Source organism: Pleurodeles waltl, chromosome 10 (genome assembly GCF_031143425.1).
Source record: "Pleurodeles waltl isolate 20211129_DDA chromosome 10, aPleWal1.hap1.20221129, whole genome shotgun sequence".
Lineage (NCBI taxonomy): Eukaryota > Metazoa > Chordata > Amphibia > Caudata > Salamandridae > Pleurodeles > Pleurodeles waltl.
The window spans coordinates 553200057-553222612 of NC_090449.1; the positions used below are offsets into that span (position 1 = coordinate 553200057).

Consider the following 22556-nt stretch of genomic DNA (forward strand, 5'->3'; position numbering starts at 1 on the left):
CCTTTCATTTGAAGTATTACTTGTAAATCTTGAACCTGTGGTTCTTAAAATAAACTAAGAAAAGTTATTTTCTATATAAAAACCTATTGGCCTGGAATTGTCTGAGTGCGTGTTCCTCATTTATTGCCTGTGTGTGTACAACAAATGCTTAACACTACCCTCTGATAAGCCTACTGCTCGACCACACTACCACAAAATATAGCATTAGAATTATCTCTTTTTGCCACTATCTTACCTCTAAGGGGAACCCTTGGACTCTGTGCATGCTATTTCTTACTTTGAAATAGTACATACAGAGCCAACATCCTACAGCTGTTTAGCCTTTCTGAATGATTTTGTTCTGTCTATGTAATACATTAAAGCTCTTTTAATATCTAATGTATGGAGCGCTCTTTCTGCTACTGAGTCTGGCTGTGGGAAGAAGCCTGGAAGTTCCACTGTTTGATTTAAATGAAACGGTGAGATGACTTTAGGTAGGAATTTTGGGTTTGTGCGAAGTACAACCTTATGTTTGTTTACTTGTATAAAGGATTGTTCAATAGTGAATGCCTGTATTTCACTAACTCTTCGTAATGACGTGACTGCAACGAGGAATGCTACCTTCCATGTTAGAAATTGAATTTGACACGAATGCATGGGTTCAAACGGTGGACCCATGAGTCATGTGAGTATAATATTGAGATTCCATGAAGGTACTGGTGGTGTTCTTGGAGGTATGATACGTTTTAGACCTTCCATGAAGGCTTTGATGACATGCACTCTAAATAGAGACTTGTTTTGTATACTTTGTAAATGAGCTGAAATAACTGTGAGATGTATTTTAATGGATGAAAAAGCTAATTTTGCTTTTTTGTAGATGAAGTAAAGAACTCAAAATGTCCTGTATGGATGCGGCAAGGGGTGTTATATGTTTGGATTGGCAGTAAAAGACAAACCTTTTCCATTTGTTTGCATAACACTGCCTGGTAGTGGGTTTTCTTGCTTGTTTGATTACTTCCATACATTCTGGTGGAAGATGTAGATATCCAAACGCTAAGACTTCAGGAGCCAGATTGCTAGATTGAGTATTGCTGGATTGGGGTGCCTGATCAGTTGTTTGTTTTGTGTCAACAGATCGGGCCTGTTTGGTAGTTTGATGTGTGGTACTAGTGACGGGTCTAACAATGTTGTGTACCATGGTTGACGTGCCCACGTTGGTGCTATAAGTATGAGTTTGTTTTGACGCAGTTTGTTGACCAGAAACGGAATGAGCGGGAGAGGGGGAAGAGCATAAGCAAATATCCCCGACCAGTTGATCCATAGAGCATTGCCCTTGGATCGAGGGTGTGGGTACCTGGACGCGAAGTTTTGGCATTTTGCGTTTTGGTTGGTGGCGAATAGATCTATGTCAGGTGTTCCCCACTGGCGAAAGTATTTGTGAAGCACTTAGGGGTGAATTTCCCACTTGTGTGTTTGCTGATGATCCCGCCTGAGGCCATCTGCTAATTGATTGTGAATCCCTAGAATATACTAAGCTACAGGTTGAATGTTGTTGTGAATTGCCCAATGCCACATTTTGTGTGCTAGAAGGCAAAGTTGTGATGAGTGTGTTCCTCCTTGTTTGGTCAAGTAGTACATTGTCGTCATATTGTCTGTTTTGATGAGAATGTGTTTGTGAACAAGAAGAGGTTGAAAAGCTTTTAGTGCTAGGAATACTGCTAGCAGTTCTAAGTGATTTATGTGAAGTTGTTTTTGTTTGGTATCCCATTGCCCCGAATGTTGTGATTGTTGAGACTTGGTCCCCATCCAATCATTGAAGCATCTGTTGTAAGAATGCCGTGAGGCACAGGGTGTTGAAATGGCCGCCCTTTGTTTAAATTTGTAGAATTCCACCACTGAAGCGAGATGTAATTGTAATCGTATTTATATAGCGCTTACTACCCCTGACGAGGCGTCGAAGCGCTTTTTGATGAGTAGCACGCTACTCCGGTACACAACAAGAATTAGTGATGGATTAGTATAATTTAATAAGGAGTACAGTTTTAGTATTATTATGAGTTAATTTGAGTTGCGGATATGAGAGTTTGTTAGTTAGATTGACTGGAGTAATGGAGGGGTGGAGGAGGAAAGAAATCCAGAAGTGTTAATTGGGAGTTTATCCTCCATTTGCTCAATCCAAAGGCTTGAGATGAATAAAAGGGGGGCGGAGGGGAAAGAGGATGTGGAAGGGTTAGGGAGAGCATAGTAGCAGGGTGAGTGTGTGTGTTTGGCGGTCTATCAACACTAGATCCTGAAGTTGACCATGTGCCTGTGACCATTGTTTTGCAAGGCACTGTTTTAAGGGCTGCATGTTTAATCTTGCGTTTGGGACAATGGCGATGCATGATGCCATCATGCCCAAGAGTTTTATGACAAATTTGACTGTGTACTGTTGGTTTGGCTGGATTTTTGGCAATATATTGTGGAACGATTGTACCCTTTGTGGACTTGGGCTTGCAAGTGCTCTCTGGGTGTTTAATGTGGCTCCTTAATACTGTTGAATTTGCGCTGGTTGTAGGTGCAACTTTTGGTAGTTTATTGAGAACCCTAGTGTGTGTAGGGTGTTTATTACATAACGTGTATGATATTGGCACTGTGTTTGACTGTTGGCTTTTATTAGCCAGCCGTCGAGATATGGAAAGACATGGATATGTTGTCTTCTTATGTATGTTGCGACTACGGCAAGACATTTTGTAAATACTCTGGGAGCTGTTGTTATCCCGAAAGGTAACACTTTGAACTGGTAATGTTTTCCTTGTATTACAAATCTGAGATATTTTCTGTGCGCTGGATGGATGGGTATGTGAACGGATGGGTATGTGAAAATACGCATCTTTTAGATCCAGTGTTGCCATAAAATCTTGTTGTTCTAGCAGTGGGACTACATCCTGTAGTGTTACCATGTGAAAGTGTTGTGAGAAAGTAGCCTCTTTCTAGCCTTGTTACCCCCACTTTTGGCCTGTTTGTGAGTGTATGTCAGGGTGTTTTCACTGTCTCACTGGGATCCTGCCAGCCAGGGCCCAGTGCTCATAGTGAAAACCCTATGTTTTCAGTATGTTTGTTATGTGTCACTGGGACCCTGCTAGTCAGGACCCCAGTGCTCATAAGTTTGTGACCTATAGGTATGTGTTCCCTGTGTGATGCCTAACTGTCTCACTGAGGCTCTGCTAATCAGAACCTCAGTGGTTATGCTCTCTCATTTCTTTCAAATTGTCACTGACAGGCTAGTGACCAATTTTACCAATTTACATTGGCTTTCTGGAACACCCTTATAATTCCCTAGTATATGGTACTGAGGTACCCAGGGTATTGGGGTTCCAGGAGATCCCTATGGGCTGCCGCATTTCTTTTGCCACCCATAGGGAGCTCTGACAATTCTTACACAGGCCTGCCACTGCAGCCTGAGTGAAATAACGTCCACGTTATTTCACAGCCATTTTACACTGCACTTAAGTAACTTATAAGTCACCTATATGTCTAACCTTTACCTGGTAAAGGTTGGGTGCTAAGTTACTTAGTGTGAGGGCACCCTGGCACTAGCCAAGGTGCCCCCACATTGTTCAGGGCCAATTCCCCGGACTTTGTGAGTGCGGGGACACCATTACACGCGTGCACTACATATAGGTCACTACCTATATGTAGCTTCACAATGGTAACTCCGAATATGGCCATGTAATATGTCTATGATCATGGAATTGCCCCCTCTATACCATCCTGGCATAGTTGGCACAATCCCATGATCCCAGTGGTCTGTAGCACAGACCCTGGTACTGCCAAACTGCCTTTCCCGGGGTTTCACTGCAGCTGCTGCTGCTGCCAACCCCTCAGACAGGCATCTGCCCTCCTGGGGTCCAGCCAGGCCTGGCCCAGGATGGCAGAACAAAGGACTTCCTCTGAGAGAGGGTGTTACACCCTCTCCCTTTGGAAAATGGTGTGAAGGCAGGGGAGGAGTAGCCTCCCCCAGCCTCTGGAAATGCTTTCATGGGCACATTTGGTGCCCATTTCTGCATAAGCCAGTCTACACCGGTTCAGGGACCCCTTAGCCCTGCTCTGGCGCGAAACTGGACGAAGGAAAGGGGAGTGACCACTCCCCTGACCTGTACCTCCCCTGGGAGGTGCCCAGAGCTCCTCCAGTGTGCTCCAGACCTCTGGCATCTTGGAAACAGAGGTGCTGCTGGCACACTGGACTGCTCTGAGTGGCCAGTGCCACCAGGTGACGCCAGTCACTCCTTGTGATAGGCTCCTTCAGGTGTTGCTAGCCTATCCTCTCTCCTAGGTAGCCAAACCCTCTTTTCTGGCTATTTAGGGTCTCTGTCTCTTGGGATTCTTTAGATAACGAATGCAAGAGCTCATCCGAGTTCCTCTGCATCTCTCTCTTCACCTTCTGCCAAGGAATCGACTGCTGACCGCGCTGGAAGCCTGCAAACCTGCAACAAAGTAGCTAAGGCGACTACTGCAACTCTGTAACGCTGATCCTGCCGCCTTCTCGACTGTTTTCCTGGTGGTGCATGCTGTGGGGGTAGTCTGCCTCCTCTCTGCACTAGAAGCTCCGAAGAAATCTCCCGTGGGTCGACGGAATCTTCCCCCTGCAACCGCAGGCATCAAAAAGCTGCATTACCGGTCCCTTGGGTCTCCTCTCAGCACGACGAGCGAGGTCCCTCGAATCCAGCGACTCTGTCCAAGTGACCCCCACAGTCCAGTGACTCTTCAGTCCAAGTTTGGTGGAGGTAAGTCCTTGCCTCACCTCGCTAGACTGCATTGCTGGGAACCGCGACTTTTGCAGCTACTCCGGCCCCTGTGCACTTCCGGCGGAAATCCTTTGTGCACAGCCAAGCCTGGGTCCACGGCACTCTAACCTGCATTGCACGACTTTCTAAGTTGGTCTCCGGCGACGCGGGACTCCTTTGTGCGACTTCGGGTGAGCACCGTTTCACGCATCCTCGTAGTGCCTGTTTCTGGCACTTCTCCGGGTGCTACCTGCTGCTAAGAGGGCTCCTTGTCTTGCTCGACGTCCCCTCTACCTCCTGGTCCAATTTGCGACCTCCTGGTCCCTCCTGGGCCACAGCAGCGTCCAAAAACGCTAACCGCACGATTTGCAGCTAGCAAGGCTTGTTGGCGTTCTTTCGGCGGGAAAACACTTCTGCACGACTCTGCAAGGCGAGAGGGATCCGTCCTCCAAAGGGGAAGTCTCTACCCCTTTGCGTTCCTGCAGAAACCGCAGCTTCTTCTGTCCAGTAGAAGCTTCTTTGCACCCGCAGCTGGCATTTCCTGGGCATCTGCCCATCTCCGACTAGCTTGTGACTTTTGGACTTGGTCCCCTTGTTCCACAGGTACCCCAGATTGGAAATCCAGCGTTGTTGCATTGTTGGTTTGTGTCTTTCCTGCCTTATTCTCCTATCACGACTTCCTTGTCCTTTGGGGAACTTTAGTGCACTTTGCACTCACTTTTCAGGGTCTTGGGGTGGGCTATTTTTCTAACCCCCACTATTTTCTAATAGTCCCAGCGACCCTCTACAAGGTCACATAGGTTTGGGGTCCATTCGTGGTTCGCATTCCACTTTTGGAGTATATGGTTTGTGTTGCCCCTATCCCTATGTGTCCCCATTGCATCCTATTGTAACTATACATTGTTTGCACTGTTTTCTAAGACTATACTGCATATTTCTGGTATTGTGTATATATATCTTGTGTATATTTCCTATCCTCTGACTGAGGGTACACTCTGAGATACTTTGGCATATTGTCATAAAAATAAAGTACCTTTATTTTTAGTATAACTGTGTATTGTGTTTTCTTATGATATTGTGCATATGACACTAAGTGGTACTGTAGTAGCTTCACACGTCTCCTAGTTCAGCCTAAGCTGCTCTGCTAAGCTACCATTACCTATCAGCCTAAGCTGCTAGACACCCTATACACTAATAAGGGATAACTGGGCCTGGTGCAAGGTGCAAGTACCCCTAGGTACTCACTACAAGCCAGTCCAGCCTCCTACAAGTGTTCAGATAGGATGTAAAGATTGAGAGTTCTGAGATCTAGTATTGGTCTCAATGTTTTGTCTTTTTGGGGAATGAGGAAATACAGGGAGTAAACCCCTGTTCCTTTTTGATGATGTGGCACAAGCTCTATGGCTTGTTTGAGTAATGAACGAGTTACTTACCTTCGGTAACGACTTTTCTGGTGGATACATTAGCTACCTGTGGATTCCTCACCTAATGAATACTCCCATGGCGCCAGCATTCAACGGAAATCTTCTTACTAGTCTCTGCACGTCGACGAGGACGTCACTCTAGCCCACGCGATGCCGTCTGACGTCATACAGGCAATAAGAGGTCCTCGACGACGTGCGGACGTCAGTACCAATCATTTTTTACGTGCATGAGAACAACCAGGCAATGCAATGAAAGAGCAAGGCAACATCTCATTACATTGTAAAAATACACAACATTGCATGAATAACTGTAAATCTTTTATATATATATATAACTCTCTCTTTTTAAAATATATATACACATCAAGTATATACACAAAGATATATACATATATACATATATATAAATATAATATATACAACATCTATTGCACCCTCAAAGACCAAGAGGAGCGTACTCAAGGATTACTTGGTAAGACCAGAAAGGCAACGGGGAGGCGGGTGGGACCGTGAGGAATCCACAGGTAGCTAATGTATCCACCAGAAAAGTCGTTACCGAAGGTAAGTAACTCGTTCTTCTGATGGATACAACTACCTGTGGATTCCTCACCTAATGAATAGAGTCCCAAAGCAGTACCACGCCCGGCGGTGGGTGCCTAAATGGTCAAACCAAGAAATCCTGCAGCACTGACCGTGCAAAATGGCCGTCCCTTCTAACCTCAGAATCCAAACAGTAATGTTTTGCAAAAGTGTGAAGGGACGACCAAGTTGCGGCCTTGCAGATGTCGACCACAGGAACACCTCTGGCCAAGGCCGAAGTGGCCGACTTAGCTCTGGTGGAATGAGCTCTAATGCCCTCAGGAGGATCCTTCTTTGCCAAAGAGTAACAGATTTTAATGCAAAGAACAACCCACCTGGATAGTGTTCTCTTGTGGACTGCCTTTCCTCTCCTCTTGCCCACGTATCCAATAAACAGCTGATCCTCCAGCCTGAAGCCTTTTTCTATCAATAAAGAAGCTCAACGCTCTCTTTGGGTCCAGACGGTGCAGTCTTTCTTCCTCTTTGGAAGGATGAGGCGGAGGATAGAACGTGGACAAAGTAATTGCCTGAGCCAAATGGAAGGGTGAAACAACCTTCGGTAGGAAAGCAGCCTTGGTCCTCAACACCACCTTATCCCCATAAAAAGTTGTATAAGGGGGCTTTACTGATAAGGCCTGCAACTCACTCACTCTCCTTGCTGATGTTATAGCTATCAGGAAGACTGTTTTTAAAACCAAATACCTTAAGGGGCAAGAATGCATAGGTTCAAAAGGGGACCCCATAAGGAAAGTCAGGACCAATGACAAATCCCATTGCGGCATAACGAATGGCTTTGGAGGATATTTATTTAGAAGACCTTTCAAGAATCTGATAACAATAGGGGATTTAAATAAAGATGGTTGGTCTGGAAGACATATGAAGGCTGACAAGGCCGATAAATAAGCCTTAATGGTAGCCACTGCACAACCTTTCTGCGCTAGAGACAGAGCAAAAGACAAAACGTCCGATAGATGAGCATGCAAAGGATCATTCTGCCTCTCTCCACACCACGCAACAAATTTAGACCATCTATTAGCGTAGATAGATTTAGTGGAGTGTCGCCTGGCCGCTAATATAACATCCACTACCTCAGGTGGGAGAGAGAAGGAACTCAGGTTGCCCCGTTCAATCTCCAGGCATGTAGGTGCAGACTCTGGAGGTTGGGGTGTAGAACCTGCCCCTGCGACTGCAAGAGGAGGTCTGCCCTGAAAGGGAGACGGAGCGGAGGGCACATTGAGAGTTGGAGAAGGTCGGAGTACCATACCCTCCTTGGCCAATCCGGAGCTATTAGGATGACTAGAGCCCGGTCCTGGCGAATCTTCCTCAATACTCGAGGAATCAAGGGTATGGGAGGAAACGCGTAAAGCAACTGGCCGCACCAGGTTATTTGAAACGCGTCCCCCAACGCTCCCTGCATCGGATACTGGAGGCTGCAGAATAACGGACAATGCGCGTTCTCTCGAGTGGCAAACAGATCTACCCGAGGAAACCCCCACCTCTGGAAGATTAAACGGACTTGATCTGGATGGAGACGCCACTCGTGGTCTGCCGAGAAATGGCGACTGAGACTGTCCGCACGCACGTTCAAGACTCCGGCCAGATGGTTTGCTATCAAGCAAATCTGATGGTCCTTTGCCCAGGACCATAGTCGAAGAGCTTCTCTGCAGAGAAGGTACGACCCCACTCCTCCCTGCTTGTTTATGTACCACATCGTGGTAGTATTGTCCGTTAGGACCTGTACCGACTGACCACGAAGGGAGGAAGGCCTTGAGAGCCAGACGTACAGCCTGTAACTCTAACAGATTGATGTGAAACATCTGTTCCTCTGGAGACCAAAGACCTTTGATCTCCAGATCCCCCAGATGAGCTCCCCACCCTAGAGTGGAAGCATCCGTTATGACTGTGGCCACTGGTGGCGACTGCTGGAACGGCTTTCCTTGTGAAAGATTGTTGCTTGCAATCCACCACTTCAAATCCACAGCAGCATCTCTGGAGATCTTGATAGTACCCTCTAGATCCCCTTTGTGTTGAGACCACTGCCTTCGGAGGCACCACTGAAGAGCCCTCATGTGCCAGCGAGCATGCGTGACCAACAGAATGCAGGAGGCAAACAGACCGAGCAGACGAAGGACCTTGAGGACTGGAACTACCGCTCCATTTCGAAACATTGGAACCAAATCCTGAATATCTTGAATCCGCTGAGGCGGAGGAAAGGCCCGACCCAATGTTGTATCCAGTACTGCCCCTATGAACAGGAGGCGCTGAGAGGGCTCTAGGTGAGATTTGGGCTCGTTCACCGAAAAACCCAGGTCGAACAACAACTGGGTTGTTGACTGCAGATGATGCGACACAAGCTCCGGGGACTTGGCTTTGATCAACCAGTCGTCCAAGTAAGGGAATACTGCTATCCCCTTCCTTCTGAGTTCTGCCGCAACCACCGACATCACCTTCGTGAAGACTCGAGGTGCTGAAGTAAGACCAAACGGAAGGACCGCAAACTGATAGTGCTGCGATCCCACCACAAACCGGAGATACTTCCTGTGTGACTTGAGTATCGGGATATGAAATTAAGCATCCTGCAAGTCGACAGACACCATCCAGTCTTCCTTGTTCAACGCCAAAAGCACCTGTGCTAGGGTCAGCATCTTGAACTTTTCCTGCTTGAGGAACCAATTCAAGATCCTCAGGTCCAGAATTGGTCTCAAACGACCATCCTTCTTGGGAATCAGGAAATACCTTGAGTAACATCCTCAACCCCTTTCCTGCTCTGGGACCAACTCCACCGCGCCCTTTGAAAGGAGGACTTGTACCTCCTGTTCTAGCAACAGGAGGTGTTCTTCTGAACAATAAGAAGGGCGGGGCGGGATGAGGGGCGGGAACTCCCGAAAGGGAAGGGTGTAGCCTTTTCCCACAATACTGAGAACCCAAGTGTCCGTCGTAACAGTCTTCCATTTGGTGAGAAAATGCTGTAATCTTCCCCCTACAGGAGAGGAGTGAGTGGGAAATGGTGGAAGCCTAAGGCTGCTTCCCCTGCTGCACCCCGCCAGAGGATGAGGAAGAGGCAGAGTGCTGCTGAGAGGCTCCTCTGGTGCGGACCCTACCTCTCCCCCTAAAAGATCTATAGGGATGGGAAGAGGCAGGTTGCTGATATCTTCCCCGAAAGGAAGAGGAGGAAGAGCCACGCCCAAATCCACGAAACCTCCTGAAAAATCTGGAAGAGGCCGTGGAAGAAGGAGCTTGGAGCCCTAACGACTTAGCCGTGGCCCTGCTTTCCTTAAAACGTTCCAAGGCCGAATCAGCCTTGGCTCCAAACAGTTTGTCCCCATCAAACGGGAGATCCAACAATGTGGACTGTACATCCGCAGAAAAGCCCGAGTTACGGAGCCAGGCCTGTCTCCTTGCCACCACAGTTGTGCCCATTGCTCTGGCTACCGAGTCGGTGGTATCCAGTCCCGTCTGGATAATCTGGGTCGCAGCAGCCTGGGCATTTGAAACAAGATCCAAAAGACCCTGGGGAAGCTCTGTAAACGATGAGGAAATGTCATCCATCAGAGCATGAATATACCTCCCCAGGATACAGGTTGCATTGGTGGCTTTTAACGCCAGACTGCAGGACGAAAAAATCTTCTTGGACTGCGCCTCTAGTTTCTTTGAATCTCTGTCCCCAGGCACCGTCGGGAAAGAACCAGGCGCTGACTTGGATGAACAGGAGGCCTGCACCACCAAGCTCTCCGGCGTAGGGTGCCTAGATAGAAAACCAGGGTCAGTCGGAGCCGCCCGATACCTCCTGGCCACGGCTCTGTGAACTGCTGGGGAAGATGCCGGCCTCTTCCACACCTCTAACACCGGATCCAGCAGAGCGTCATTAAATGGCAAAAGAGGCTCCGCCGCAGCTGAGGCCGGATGTAGCACCTCTGTTAAAAGGTTTTGTTTAGCCTCCACCACCGGCAAAGGCAGATCCAAAAAACTAGCTGCCTTCCGTACCACTGCATGAAAGGAAGCAGCCTCCTCAGTATATTCTCCCGGGGACGAAAGATCCCACTCAGGGGAAGTGTCCAGCCCACTGGCCGACTCCAGACCACGCAGCCCATCACCCGAGTCCTCTAGCTCTCCTTCCTCCAGGGCTCGTTGGTACTCCTGCTCCTCTAATACACGGAGAGCACGTCTCCTCGAATGAAGTCGTTGTTCAATACGCGGAGTCGACAATGCCTCCGCCGAAGTCGAAGATCGGCGCCGATCTTCAGAAGCCACCGACGCCGCGTCCGGCGCCACAGGTAACTTCGGCGCTGACGAAAGAGCAGCTGAAGCAGATGGACCCACCGGAGTCACAGGCCGAAATCCCGACGTCGACGGGATGGAAATCCCCGGGGCCAATCCTTCTGAAGCCACCGAAGCGGCCACCGGCGCCGACACTGGTGCCGAGCCCACGTTCCCAAAAGGGAGAAAGGGCATAAAGGGTGCCGGCCGAAGAGGCGCAGGATCACCCAAAGAAAAGGCCAAAGGCCCAGCCGGAGCACCTCCTGGAGCCATCTGTTGGAAGATGGCATACATCGCATTCAAGAATGCGGAACTATCGGCTCCAGGGGTGGGAAAAGCCGGATACTGAGGTGCCTGTCTTGGAGGCGACCCCGACGCCGGCCTCGACGTCTGCGCCGGAGAAAACACCTGAGGCTCCAATACCTCAATCACCGACGCCTGTCCAGGTGAAGTTGGAGACGCCGGAGAGGGCAACGGCGTCGAAGGATGCGGCGTAACCGTGGGACTGATCTCCCATGTCTTTCGGCGCCGATCCGAAGACCTGGAACGAGTCTCCTTCGAATGACGCCAAGATTCTCTACGGCGCCGGGAGTCTCGATGACGCCGATGTCTTGGAGAAGAAGACTTCTTGTGATGCTTCTCCTTCGATTTTGCCATAAACAGCTTTGCCTCACGTTCCTTGAGGGCCTTTGGATTCATGTGCTGGCATGAATCACAAGTCGAGACGTCGTGGTCGGAGCTCAAACACCAAAGGCAATCGGAATGAGGATCCGTCACCGACATCTTGCCTCCACACTCACGACAAGGCTTAAATCCAGACTTTCTCTGCGACATTATTACCACAGCGAAAGACTACGCAGCAAAAATACACTGCAACCACAAAAGTAACAGTTGCTCCCTCGAAGATAACCGTTTCGAATGCACGGAAAAAAGGGAACTGACGTCCGCACGTCGTCGAGGACCTCTTATTGCCTGTATGACGTCAGACGGCGTCGCGTGGGCTAGAGTGACGTCCTCGTCGACGTGCAGAGACTAGTAAGAAGATTTCCGTCGAATGCTGGCGCCATGGGAGTATTCATTAGGTGAGGAGTCCACAGGTAGTTGTATCCATCAGAAAGTGCCTGTATCTCTGTTTGCGACATTGAAATGTGTTGAGATGAGAGTTTGTGTGGTTTTGGGGGTATATCTGGAGGAGTTTGTGTGAACTTCCGTGCAGTAACCATGTTGGATAATGGATAAGACCCAATGGTCTGTTGTGATGGGTAACCAGAGGGTGTGGAACTTTTGTAGTCTTCCTCCCACAGGGAAAGTGTGGTGAGGGAAGATGTGGATGAAGTCGCTGTTTGTTATGCGTGGGTTGGTTTGAGGGCTGATATTTTCCTCTAGATCTGGGAAATTGTCCTCTGTAGGTTTCCGGAAACCCCCCTCTCTGGTATTGTGTCTGGTAAGAGGGTTTGGATTGGGAGGTAGATGGCTCAGATGGTTGGGGTCTAAATCCTCCCCTATATTGAGGCTTTCGACATGAGCCTCTGTATTGAGTGGAGTAAAGCGCCCCCATAGCTTTGGCCGTGTCGGCGTCTTTTTTCATTTTGTCAATGGCTGTATCAACCTGTGTGCCAAATAGTTGGTGTTCGTTAAAAGGCATGTTCAGAACAGCCTGCTGAATTTCTGGTTTAAAGCCAAACGACCTAAGCCATGCATGTCGCTTAACGGTGACAGCCGTATTCATAGTTCTTGGGGCTGTGTCTGCGGAGTCTAATGCTGACCTGATCTGATTGTTGGTAATTGCCTGTTCCTCCTCTACTACCTGCTGGGCTCTTTTCTGTTGGTCCTTGGGGAGATGCTGGATAATGTCTTTCATCTCATCCCAGTGGCCCCTGTCGTATCTGGCCATTAGCGCCTGGGAATTGGCTATACGCCATTGATTAGCTGCCTGTGATGCCACCCGTTTACCCGCAGCATCAAATTTTTTGATTTCCTTATCTGGAGGGGGTTCATCACCAGAGGACTGGGAGTTAGCCCTCTTCCTTAATGCGCTGACCACTACGGAATCTGGGGGTAGCTGCTGGGTAATAAAAGCTGGGTCTGAAAGGCGGCGGCTTATATTTCTTTTCTACCCTCGGAGTAATTGCTCTTGCTTTAACTGGTTCCTGGAAGATTTGATGTGCATGTTTTAACATGCCAGGAAGCATGGGTAGACTCTGGTAGGTGGCGTGAGTTGAGGACAACGTGTTAAATAAAAATTCATCCTCAAGAGGTTCTGTGTGCATGGCTATGTTATGAAATGCCGCTGCCCTAGCTAGAACCTGTGTATATGAGGTGCTATCCTCTGCAGGTGATGGCTTTGACGGATAGCACTCTGGACTATTGTCTGAAATGGGATCATCATAAAGGTCCCATGGGTCAGTGTCATCCTGGTGTGACTGTACAGATTGTGCTGGAGACTGTGCAGTGGGGGTAGCAGGCGGGGAGACAGTTAGGTGAGGAGAATGAGGAGGAGACTGGTGAGGTGAAAACTGAGGAGGCGGAGATTTTTGTCTCGGTTTTGGCACTTTAGCCGGTGGCTGATCAGTGTCCAAATGTCCATGAAAGGCCAGTTTCATCTTTGTTTGTAGAGGAGGTGCAGTGAGGATTTTGCCAGTGTCTTTATGAATTTGGATTCTGGCCTGTTTTTCGTCAAAATCCTCCATTTGCGCGAGTTCTTCCGCAAATCTATGGCTTTCTTTCAATTGCTTGGAAAGTCCATGCTCCTCTGTGTATGTGTGTTTTTTCGGCTCCGAAGCCGGTTTCTTTGGGATCGAAAGGCCTGAAGTACTTGTTGGCCTAGGCTCCGAGAGGGATTTTCAGGGCTTCGACTCGATGGGTTGGTGCTTGAGAAGTTTGGAGCCTGTGCCTCGGCTCGAGTCCGAAGGCTTCGTTGGTGTGGCCTTTCTCTGTGCCGAAGATGTTGCTAGGTCACCGGTAGTTTTCTTATGGGTGGAGCCATGGCCTTCTGGCAGTGGCGTCCCCTAGCCCTTTTATTTGGGCTTGGATTGGGTCTGGCAAGTGTACTCACGTGCTGGCCCGCTGTAATCGGTCGGTCGTTGTCAGACACGTGCCCGGAGTCGAATCCCCGAACAGAGACTGCAGTGTGGATCATCTCCTCTTCTGCGTCGAGGCGTTCAGTACTTCTGGACGCCATCTCTAACCTTCGCGCTCTTCGGTCTCTCAGAGTCTTTTTCGAGCGGAAGGATCTGCAGGCCTCGCAAGTATCCTCTTGGTGGTCTGGAGATAGACACAGGTTACAGACTAGATGTTTGCCCTTTTAAGGATACTTGGCGTGGCACTGAGGGCAGAATCTTAACGGGGTCCGGTCCATGAGGCTTCGACAAGACTTTTGGTCAGGCAGACCAGGCCCAAGTTGGGCGCAGGTGCCCCGAAGGGCAAGTAAAGATCTGTGTCCGCCGGTACCGAGGTGTCGATGATAGATGGTACTCGATCGAAAACAATACCGACAAATTTAGAGAGTTTGTAATACTTTTCCGACTCGAACAACCGGCGTGAAAAGAAACAGTTCCGAACCCGATGGCAGAAAGAAAACAATCTAAGATGAAGTCGATGCCCATGTGCAGTGGAGCCGAAAAGGAGGAGTCACTCGGTCCCGTGACTCGAAAAGACTTCTTAGAAGAAAAGCAACTTGTAACACTCCGAGCCCAACACTAGATGGCAGGATCTGTGCATGCAAGAATTCTTCCATCTCATCCCAGTGGGCCTTATCATACCCAACCAAAAGAGCCTATGAGTTGGCAATCCTCCAATGATTTGCAGCTACTCTTTTACCTGCTGCACCTATTTTCTTACTTTCCTTGCCAGGAGGAGGAGCATCTGCTGTGGACTGACTGTTGGCCCTTTTCTTGTGGCACTAACTACAATTGAGTCAGGTGGTAACTGAGTTTTTATAAACATTGGGTCTGAGGGTGCATTGAAAGACATTGATATTGTTTATGTGTAGACTTTAGTATGTCTGCTCATTATGATATGCACATCTCTGGCTACTACACTGTATGCAGTAGTGCCTTCTGTTGGTGAAGGTCTAGCAGGATATAAGTCTGGATCATTTGGCAGAATGGGATCAGGATCATATGTATGTCGTGGATCATTGTCCTGCTGGTCCACACTAAAGTCATCCCTGTGGGGTGACAGTGAGGATGTGTGTGGTGACAACTGTGCTTCATATGTGGGTGATTGTGGTGGTGTGGAAGAAAGAACAGGAGAACGTGGTGGTGAAGGCTGTTTAGGTCTCGTAGCCTCTTCCTTCTGTTGTCTTTGGAGACCTTTTTTGATGGTGGTACATCCTTGAAAGTGTCTTTCAAAGTTAATTTCCTCTTAAATGACATTTGGAGGGAAGCAATTATTCTTCCTGTGCCCTTATGAATGTGTAGTTTTCGCTGTTTAGGTTGTATTTCCAGGGGTTCATGGGTAGAAGCAGTTTGCTTGCTACCTGTGTCTTTCAACTCCAAAGCTCTGTGTGTGGAGTGTTTTAATCAAACCAAAAACATCGGCTCCGAAGGTGGTGTAGATTTTTTTGGCTCTGAAGATGTCCCTTCTGATTTTCAGCCCAATTTAGAGGCTGTAGTTGGAGTCTGTTTGGTTGATGCTGAATGCACTTTAGTCTTTAATCTTGATGCCGAACCCAAAGGTTGGCATCCCGACTTACTTTTCCGATCAGGCCATGGCCTGAAGGCAGTGGAGGACCGACGACTAGTGCTGGAGTCTTTTTTAATATTTTTGTGTGGTGCGACGGGGCAGTTGCACTCACGTACCTCGCTGGAGATATGTAGTGGTTATCATCATCCGAGAGCTGATTCGATTTGGAGGCTTGGATGGAAAATGTTGCCCCTTGTCGAACTTCTTCCTGTGGGTGTTCATCACCAAAGATATCAGGTGTGTCTTCTGTGGACTTGGACGCCATTTCGAGACAGCCAGCTCTACGGTCCCGGAGAGTCTTTTTAGATCAAAATGATCTGCAGGCGTCACAGGTTTCTTCCTGATGATCTGGAGATAAACAGAGATTGCACACAGAATGTTGATTGGTGTATAGGAATTTAGCATGACACCGAGGACAGAATCGAAAAGGAGTTCATTCCATGAGCCTGACAGTGAAGTAGGCCCTAAAAGGGCAAAACCCTTTTAAGGGTGATCAAAACAATACTGACGATATTATAGAAAGGTAGAAAAAAGTTCTAAAATACCGAACCAAGATCCACCGGAGCGAGAGGAAATACGTCCGATCCCGATGGCGGAAAGAAAACAATCTAACATAGGACTTGATGCCCATGCGCACTATTACCGAGGGAAGGAGCCAGTCGATCTCGTGACCTGAAAACCTTCTTAGAAGAAAAACAACTTGTAACACTCCGAGCCCGACACTAGATGGCGGACTTATGCAAAGCATTCCATCGAATATATATATATATATATATATATATATATATATATATATATATATATATATATATATATACACACATATACACACACACATATACACACACACATACACAAAACAAGTCTATTTTTATAGAAGTATATATGTTTCTATATTATTAAATATTAGTGGAGTTTATTTAATTTATATTAAATTTAACATTTTAAACTATTCATACATAAAAAAAGATTCAATTTTGGAATGTTTTTGGGCAATACTAGTGTCAACTATTTTTTTTGTCCAATATTTTGGTACTTACCATTTTAAGTTTAGGAACACAATATTATGGTAAACGATACTTAGATTCAGCAGTTTTGTAAACAATATTGTTTACTTCAAAATGTTTTCATTGATCCTTTACCTGATAACTTTTATTGGATATCCACTATGGATGATGCCCAACAGACAGGGATCTGAGGTGTTACACAGCCAGGCTGCAAAGAAGGCACATATCTGTCTGCCCACCTTCATGTGAAGATACGTTGTAAGGTGGCCTGAAAAGTCGCTTATGTAGAATACGGTCCTGGATTCTGGGAAACAATGGGTGTCTACCTTGCGTTACATTCCAACACCAGATTGTCAATGTCTGTCCAATTAGGAGAAAGCAGGGTATGTGAGCAGCAGCCTTATGGTAGTGAAGAATAAAATCTCAGCGGGAGGCTGGTAGGAGCTCCTTTGACCTAATGGTTGGCACCCATAAGAGCACCAAAGGAGTGGACTATTTGGTTTTATACCTTGATCTTTTGAATGGTGTCATCATTATGTTTGCCAAACAAATGCTGCTTTACTGGAAGGCATATTTAGGACCTCAGATTGAACTTCTGGGCAAAAAAAGGTTCGTCTCAGCCACCAAATCTCTGCAGAACTGCAAACCTTTAAATGGAGCCACTTGGGACTCTTTTTACCGATGAAAGCATCAAAACACAGATATGCTGACGATACATGCTAGGTGAAGGTCTCCTCTGTTCCTGACATCCTAGGCATCAAATAATGCCTGCACTCCATCCAGTCCTGATTGTCCATCTCCTACCTGCAGCTGAATTCCACCAAGACTCAATTATGGTTATTTTGAAAGTACAAGGAACAATTCGTCTAGACTGGGCTGAATGACGTGATCCTGAATAAACTCAAATCCCAACTTTTAACCCATGCCAGGTTACTTGATATCACCCTGGACACCAATCTCACCCATAAGGAAGACACCTCCCTTGGGCAACATCCACCTTCTAGACAGTGGTAATCTGTGGCACATTGCTTCTCTTCTTCAGTCTCCATAGATAGGCATCTGTGTTTTGCTAGATGGGACTAGGGTCAGAGGCAAAGATAGTTGTGGTAAAAAAAGAGTGGGTAGAGGAATTAAAGATTCTGGCTGCTTGAGAGCCAGAGCATTGCCTGAGTGAAGATGATCAAGACTATCATCATCACCTCAGTCCACTGGTATTGGCACTGGTACGGATTTTGGACTCTTCTCACCAATGACATTATCTTTGCATCGAATAATTCTTCCACAAACTGACTCGAAGAAGGCACCTGAAAGATTTGTGGAGGAGGTATTTGTGTGATACGATACTGTGATACAGTTGATAGTAAAGGCAGAGTTGCTAAAACTTGACTATGAAAGAAGTGAAATTGAAGTTGTCAACTGAGTCAATGTCAATGTAAATATGAACAGAGCAGTTGTCAATGGAGGGCATGCACATGAAAGCTGTCCTCAATGACCAGCTGTTGACGGAGGAATAGCTATTAAAGAGGCCACTTATGGAGGAAAAATTTTCAGAGCAGATGAGAATGGCTTCACCTTTACATGAAGTAGCGTGAAGGGCTGGTCCCATCTCCTCCGCAAGGTCACTGCAGAACATAGCCTGCCCCACAGTGCTGATCTCTGCAATGCTGAATCTTTGAGGAGTGATGCTTGGGTTTGGATGTTGATGGGGGCACTATCAACTAGATAGTACTAGATACCTAAATTTAAGCTGAAGATGCACAAGGTGCAACCGTCAATGTAGATCCCACAGGTCCAAGAATCATGCCCAGACGGTTATGAGGTGGGATTCACAAGGGTATGGCCAATTGCAGTATTCTATTTTTAAACTTGGCGTATAATGTTGAGGGTGTGCTGTTCAGGGAATTCACATCAGCAGAAGCAGCTTTCAAGGCTTGAAACAGCCAACTCTTTCATGGACACTTTTAGAGCTAATCATTTAGCAAAATATCACAATCCTCAGCTACTTGGCCAGATTTGTGAAGACAGTAGTTAAATTTAGAGTCCTGAGCTCCCATGTAGATTTTCTTCACCGCACATGAGGCATGTGATCTGAAGAGTGACTTACCCTTTTAAGTTGAATCTACTAAGAAGGAGGTCTTAGGGTTCAACTATCAAAACAAAAATGGGGAAAACTGCTTACCTCCTGCAACTAGGGATAGAGAGGATCCCAGAGAGAACACCGAAAACTAAATTTGGAAGAACAAGTCAAAATTTGAGAGTTCCTTGTAGTCAGTTTGACATGTGACAGAAAATTGGAATGGGTGAGTCTGCTGATTGTTGGAGCTCTGTTTCTCCATATTATTGGCTGATATTTGGGTTATAAAATGAGACTAAAAAAGTACATACAATTTACAGCTGTCTCAATGGCTTTTAAATGAATAGGAACAATGCCATGTTATCACTAACTACAGACAGTTACCAGCCTGATCACAGATTACGGTAAGCATGTGAATCTAGTGAAGACCCAATGCTGGAGCACTTCTTTTAGCTCTGGAGTGATACAGTGCTGTTTCCTCAGAGTGAGACAGAGTCCAGCAGCTCACGTTAGTATTCACAAGAATTTTTAGAAAACTTTACAGGGCATCGAAGTAGACCATATTGCCATAGTCCAGTCAAGATAGCTCCCGGTCTCTTGTGGGTTCAATTTTGTGGTGTAGATGTAATTAAGTTAGAAGTCTTTGCAGCACCTTGAGATAGAAGTTAGAGTTCTTTGTCACTGTAAATATTTACCGACTTAAAAGAAAGAGCTTAAATTTGAACGCAACTCACTGTTTATTTTGTTACTGGCCCTACTAGTGTTTGGTAAGCTCCTACTTCCACAGGCCACTAGAATGGAGTTAGTTAAAAGTATTGTAAACATACCTTCATTTTAGAGATACTGAGGTGTAAAAAGTTTCCTTTCATATATATTTATAGACCGAGAGAGAGAGGGAGACACACACACACACTCAATATATAGCTTACATCTCTGGCAAACATTAGGAAAATTACCTATCCCGGTCATCTGAGGATGAGGAGGATTCCTTTTTACGATGTTTCTCCTTTTCCTTCTTCTCCTTGTTTTTTTTCTTTTTTTTCTTTTTCTCTTTCTTTGACCTCTTGTTGCTTTCAGACCTATGAAATAAGAAAGAAACAAGTAAAATATCCAAAGAAAAGAAAGGAAGGCTTTCTGCAACCCAAAAAAGTTAATATTTGTTTTCTCCAATGAATATCATAGAAACATGGTATCCTAAATGGTAAGCCGAACATTTCCTGCACTTGACTGCTTTGTGGAGTTAGTGTTTTACTAAAGTTAAATTTAGTTTTTCATTGATATATGTGCAAGCCACAAATCGAAAGACTTTGTATTGACAGCTCAATATGTATTTTTACTGTGTATGACATGACTGGATATCAGTAATACCTGCAGCTGAGAGCAGGAGGACAGTGGGGTTGGGGGTTGAATTTGGGGTTGGGACGGTGCACTATAGAATATGAGTGGAATCGTCTACAAGTGTGCTTAGGTGGTTCAATGGTTGATGTAAAAGAACGGGTTTTGAAGACTCACTGAAGGGAGATCAGAGGAAGTGTCTATTGAAATCACAAGGGCTGCTTGCATTCTTGAGAGATAATTGGACTAAGGGGGTCATTATGACTTGGGTGGAAGGAAAGGTCTGTCTAAAGGGCAAGTTGTCGCCAGTGCAGCCGCCTTCCCACATGCTCCATTAAGAGTTTCCCGCTGGGTCAGCAAGCGGAAACAGCCGCCCGCTGGCCCATCAGGAAACAGCCTACAGCATTGTCTCTGGCTCACAATAGAGCCGGCGGCAATGCTGTAGTGCATAGGGTGCACCAGCACCCGTCAAAATGTTCAATGTCTGCAAAGCGATGGGGCTGGCCAGGGCGATCCCCTGCACTCCCCATGCCATGCTATCTTGCATGGGGAGTGCAAGGGCCCCCCCCTGGGGCCCCCTGCACCCCATCTCCGCCAGCCTTTACATGGCGGTGTTACCGCCATGTAATCGCTGGCGGTGAAGGGACTCGTAATCCCCAGGGCAATACTGCTTGCAGAGCTGCCTTGGCGGATTAGAACTGGCAGTCTGACGAAAACTCATAATCTGGCAGTGCTGGTGGTCCGACCGTGGCGCTACCACCACAGTGGTAATGTGGCGGTCAGATCGCCACCACGGCTCTGGCGGTCATAATGACCCCCCCTAAGTGTCAAATGTCAGAGTGAGAGACCACATTTTGTGAGAAGTTAGCTTTCAATCTGAAGATTTCATCAGATGAGGGAGGCTGACAAACGTTATTCTTGTCTGTAGAAGACAGCTGTCAGAGGCGAAGCATGTCAGTGGATCTAAATAGTCCGCCATTTCCTAAAGCTCCGACCAGCCCATCTGTCCATTTGTCCTCAACCTGTACTATAGGTGCGGCTTTCAGGCCGTAATGTTCCCTTCCCGAGGAGAGGGTAAATGAATGGCCCTATTGCCATAGGAGGCTCGTATAGGAGAGGTAATGGCATTGAAGCCTGGTCCCACCACAATTGCTTGAGTTCACTGTGCCATATATAATGGCCCCACAGTGCTGATCTGTGTGGTGGCTCCAGAGGCCCGTGCCCGGCAGTATTAACCTGTCCTCACTAGGCGACTAGCCAGCTGAACCTTATGTAGATTAAGGTAGGGGCAGGATGTGGAGGCCCTAAGACATCATGAGGGAGCTACAGCCTCGCTAGAAGATAGATCCCATCTGAACTAGTGGTGATATAGCCTTCCACATGATGCTTTCTACTCTTGGACCCAGCTGCATGTGAGACATACAGCAGGGATCGAGAAGGCAAAATGGGGGCCGGTTCTGATGCTGGGAAAAGCTCAGTGGTGCTCTTGACATCTATCTGGGATCTGTAATTTATTAAGTAATTAGTGACCTGGTGCAGCTGGTGAACAATTTCTTTTGATCAGTGGATATCAGTTAAGTTCGCCTTAGTAGCCCTGAGTGCTTGTCCCTTTGTTGAGCTCCCATCCTCACCCTGGGACATTACTGCTACATTTGCCCCCGTACCCTTGTGTGAAGGACTTGGTCCCAGAATTCAGGACCACCATCAGTAATCATGTGGGGAAGAAGGACTTGAACAAGACTACAAGAGAACATTCCTAGGCTAGTTGCCCTTGGAGACAATCACCCTTTAGGAGTCAAAATCTGTTTCACGTCCCTTGTGGAAGCAGAGACAAAGGGGTTTTGAAGCTGCACTTCTCAAATGCACTGTCCCATGTCCTGTCCGAAACTCCTAAGGCAAATACTTTTAATATAAGCCATTTTGGGAAGACAAAGGAAGGACTCAAGTGCTCAGGACTATCTTGCCATGAGTGAGTTTTCCATGAACACAATACTGAAGAAACTTGTAGGAAACTGCTTTTTGGTGCAGTCGCCCACCCCTACACAACGTTTGCCTGTTTTTTAGCTATTGGATGCTGGTTTTCGACTCAGACAGTTCATTGAGACCTGCCGAGACCTCAGTGCCAGTGGTCTTCCCTTAAAACAAAGTGACTTCAACTGGCCAGCAGGATCTTCCTTGGAGCAGAGTAGCTGTTTCCATGTACTACTGCTGGCACCAAAAAGACCAAAATGAGAGTCTCTACCAGCACAACCCCGCTGGAAAAAGCCTCACTGCACAGGAGCCCCACGGCCCGAGTTGCTGTGAACCGATGGTACCCCAGGGCACAGAGACATTCAAGGGCTGAGCCCCATCTTAGGTTTAGCCAGACTGGCCCCACCAGTCCCTGCCTGCAGCCTCTTTCTGCTGCAGGACATCAGAAACTGCTAGAGCCTCTGGACCACCGCGATCC

General features: G+C 47.1%; 1 protein-coding gene across 1 annotated transcript in view; it reads right to left on the reverse strand.

The window, feature by feature from the left end:
• The window catches only part of C10H1orf35 (chromosome 10 C1orf35 homolog), a 228809-nt gene that overhangs the window by 46684 nt on the left and 159569 nt on the right, over nucleotides 1–22556 (reverse strand). The window contains exon 8 of the mRNA XM_069210984.1: nucleotides 19729–19851. Coding sequence (XP_069067085.1) covers nucleotides 19729–19851 — 123 coding nt within the window. The remainder of the gene's footprint in view (nucleotides 1–19728; nucleotides 19852–22556) is intronic.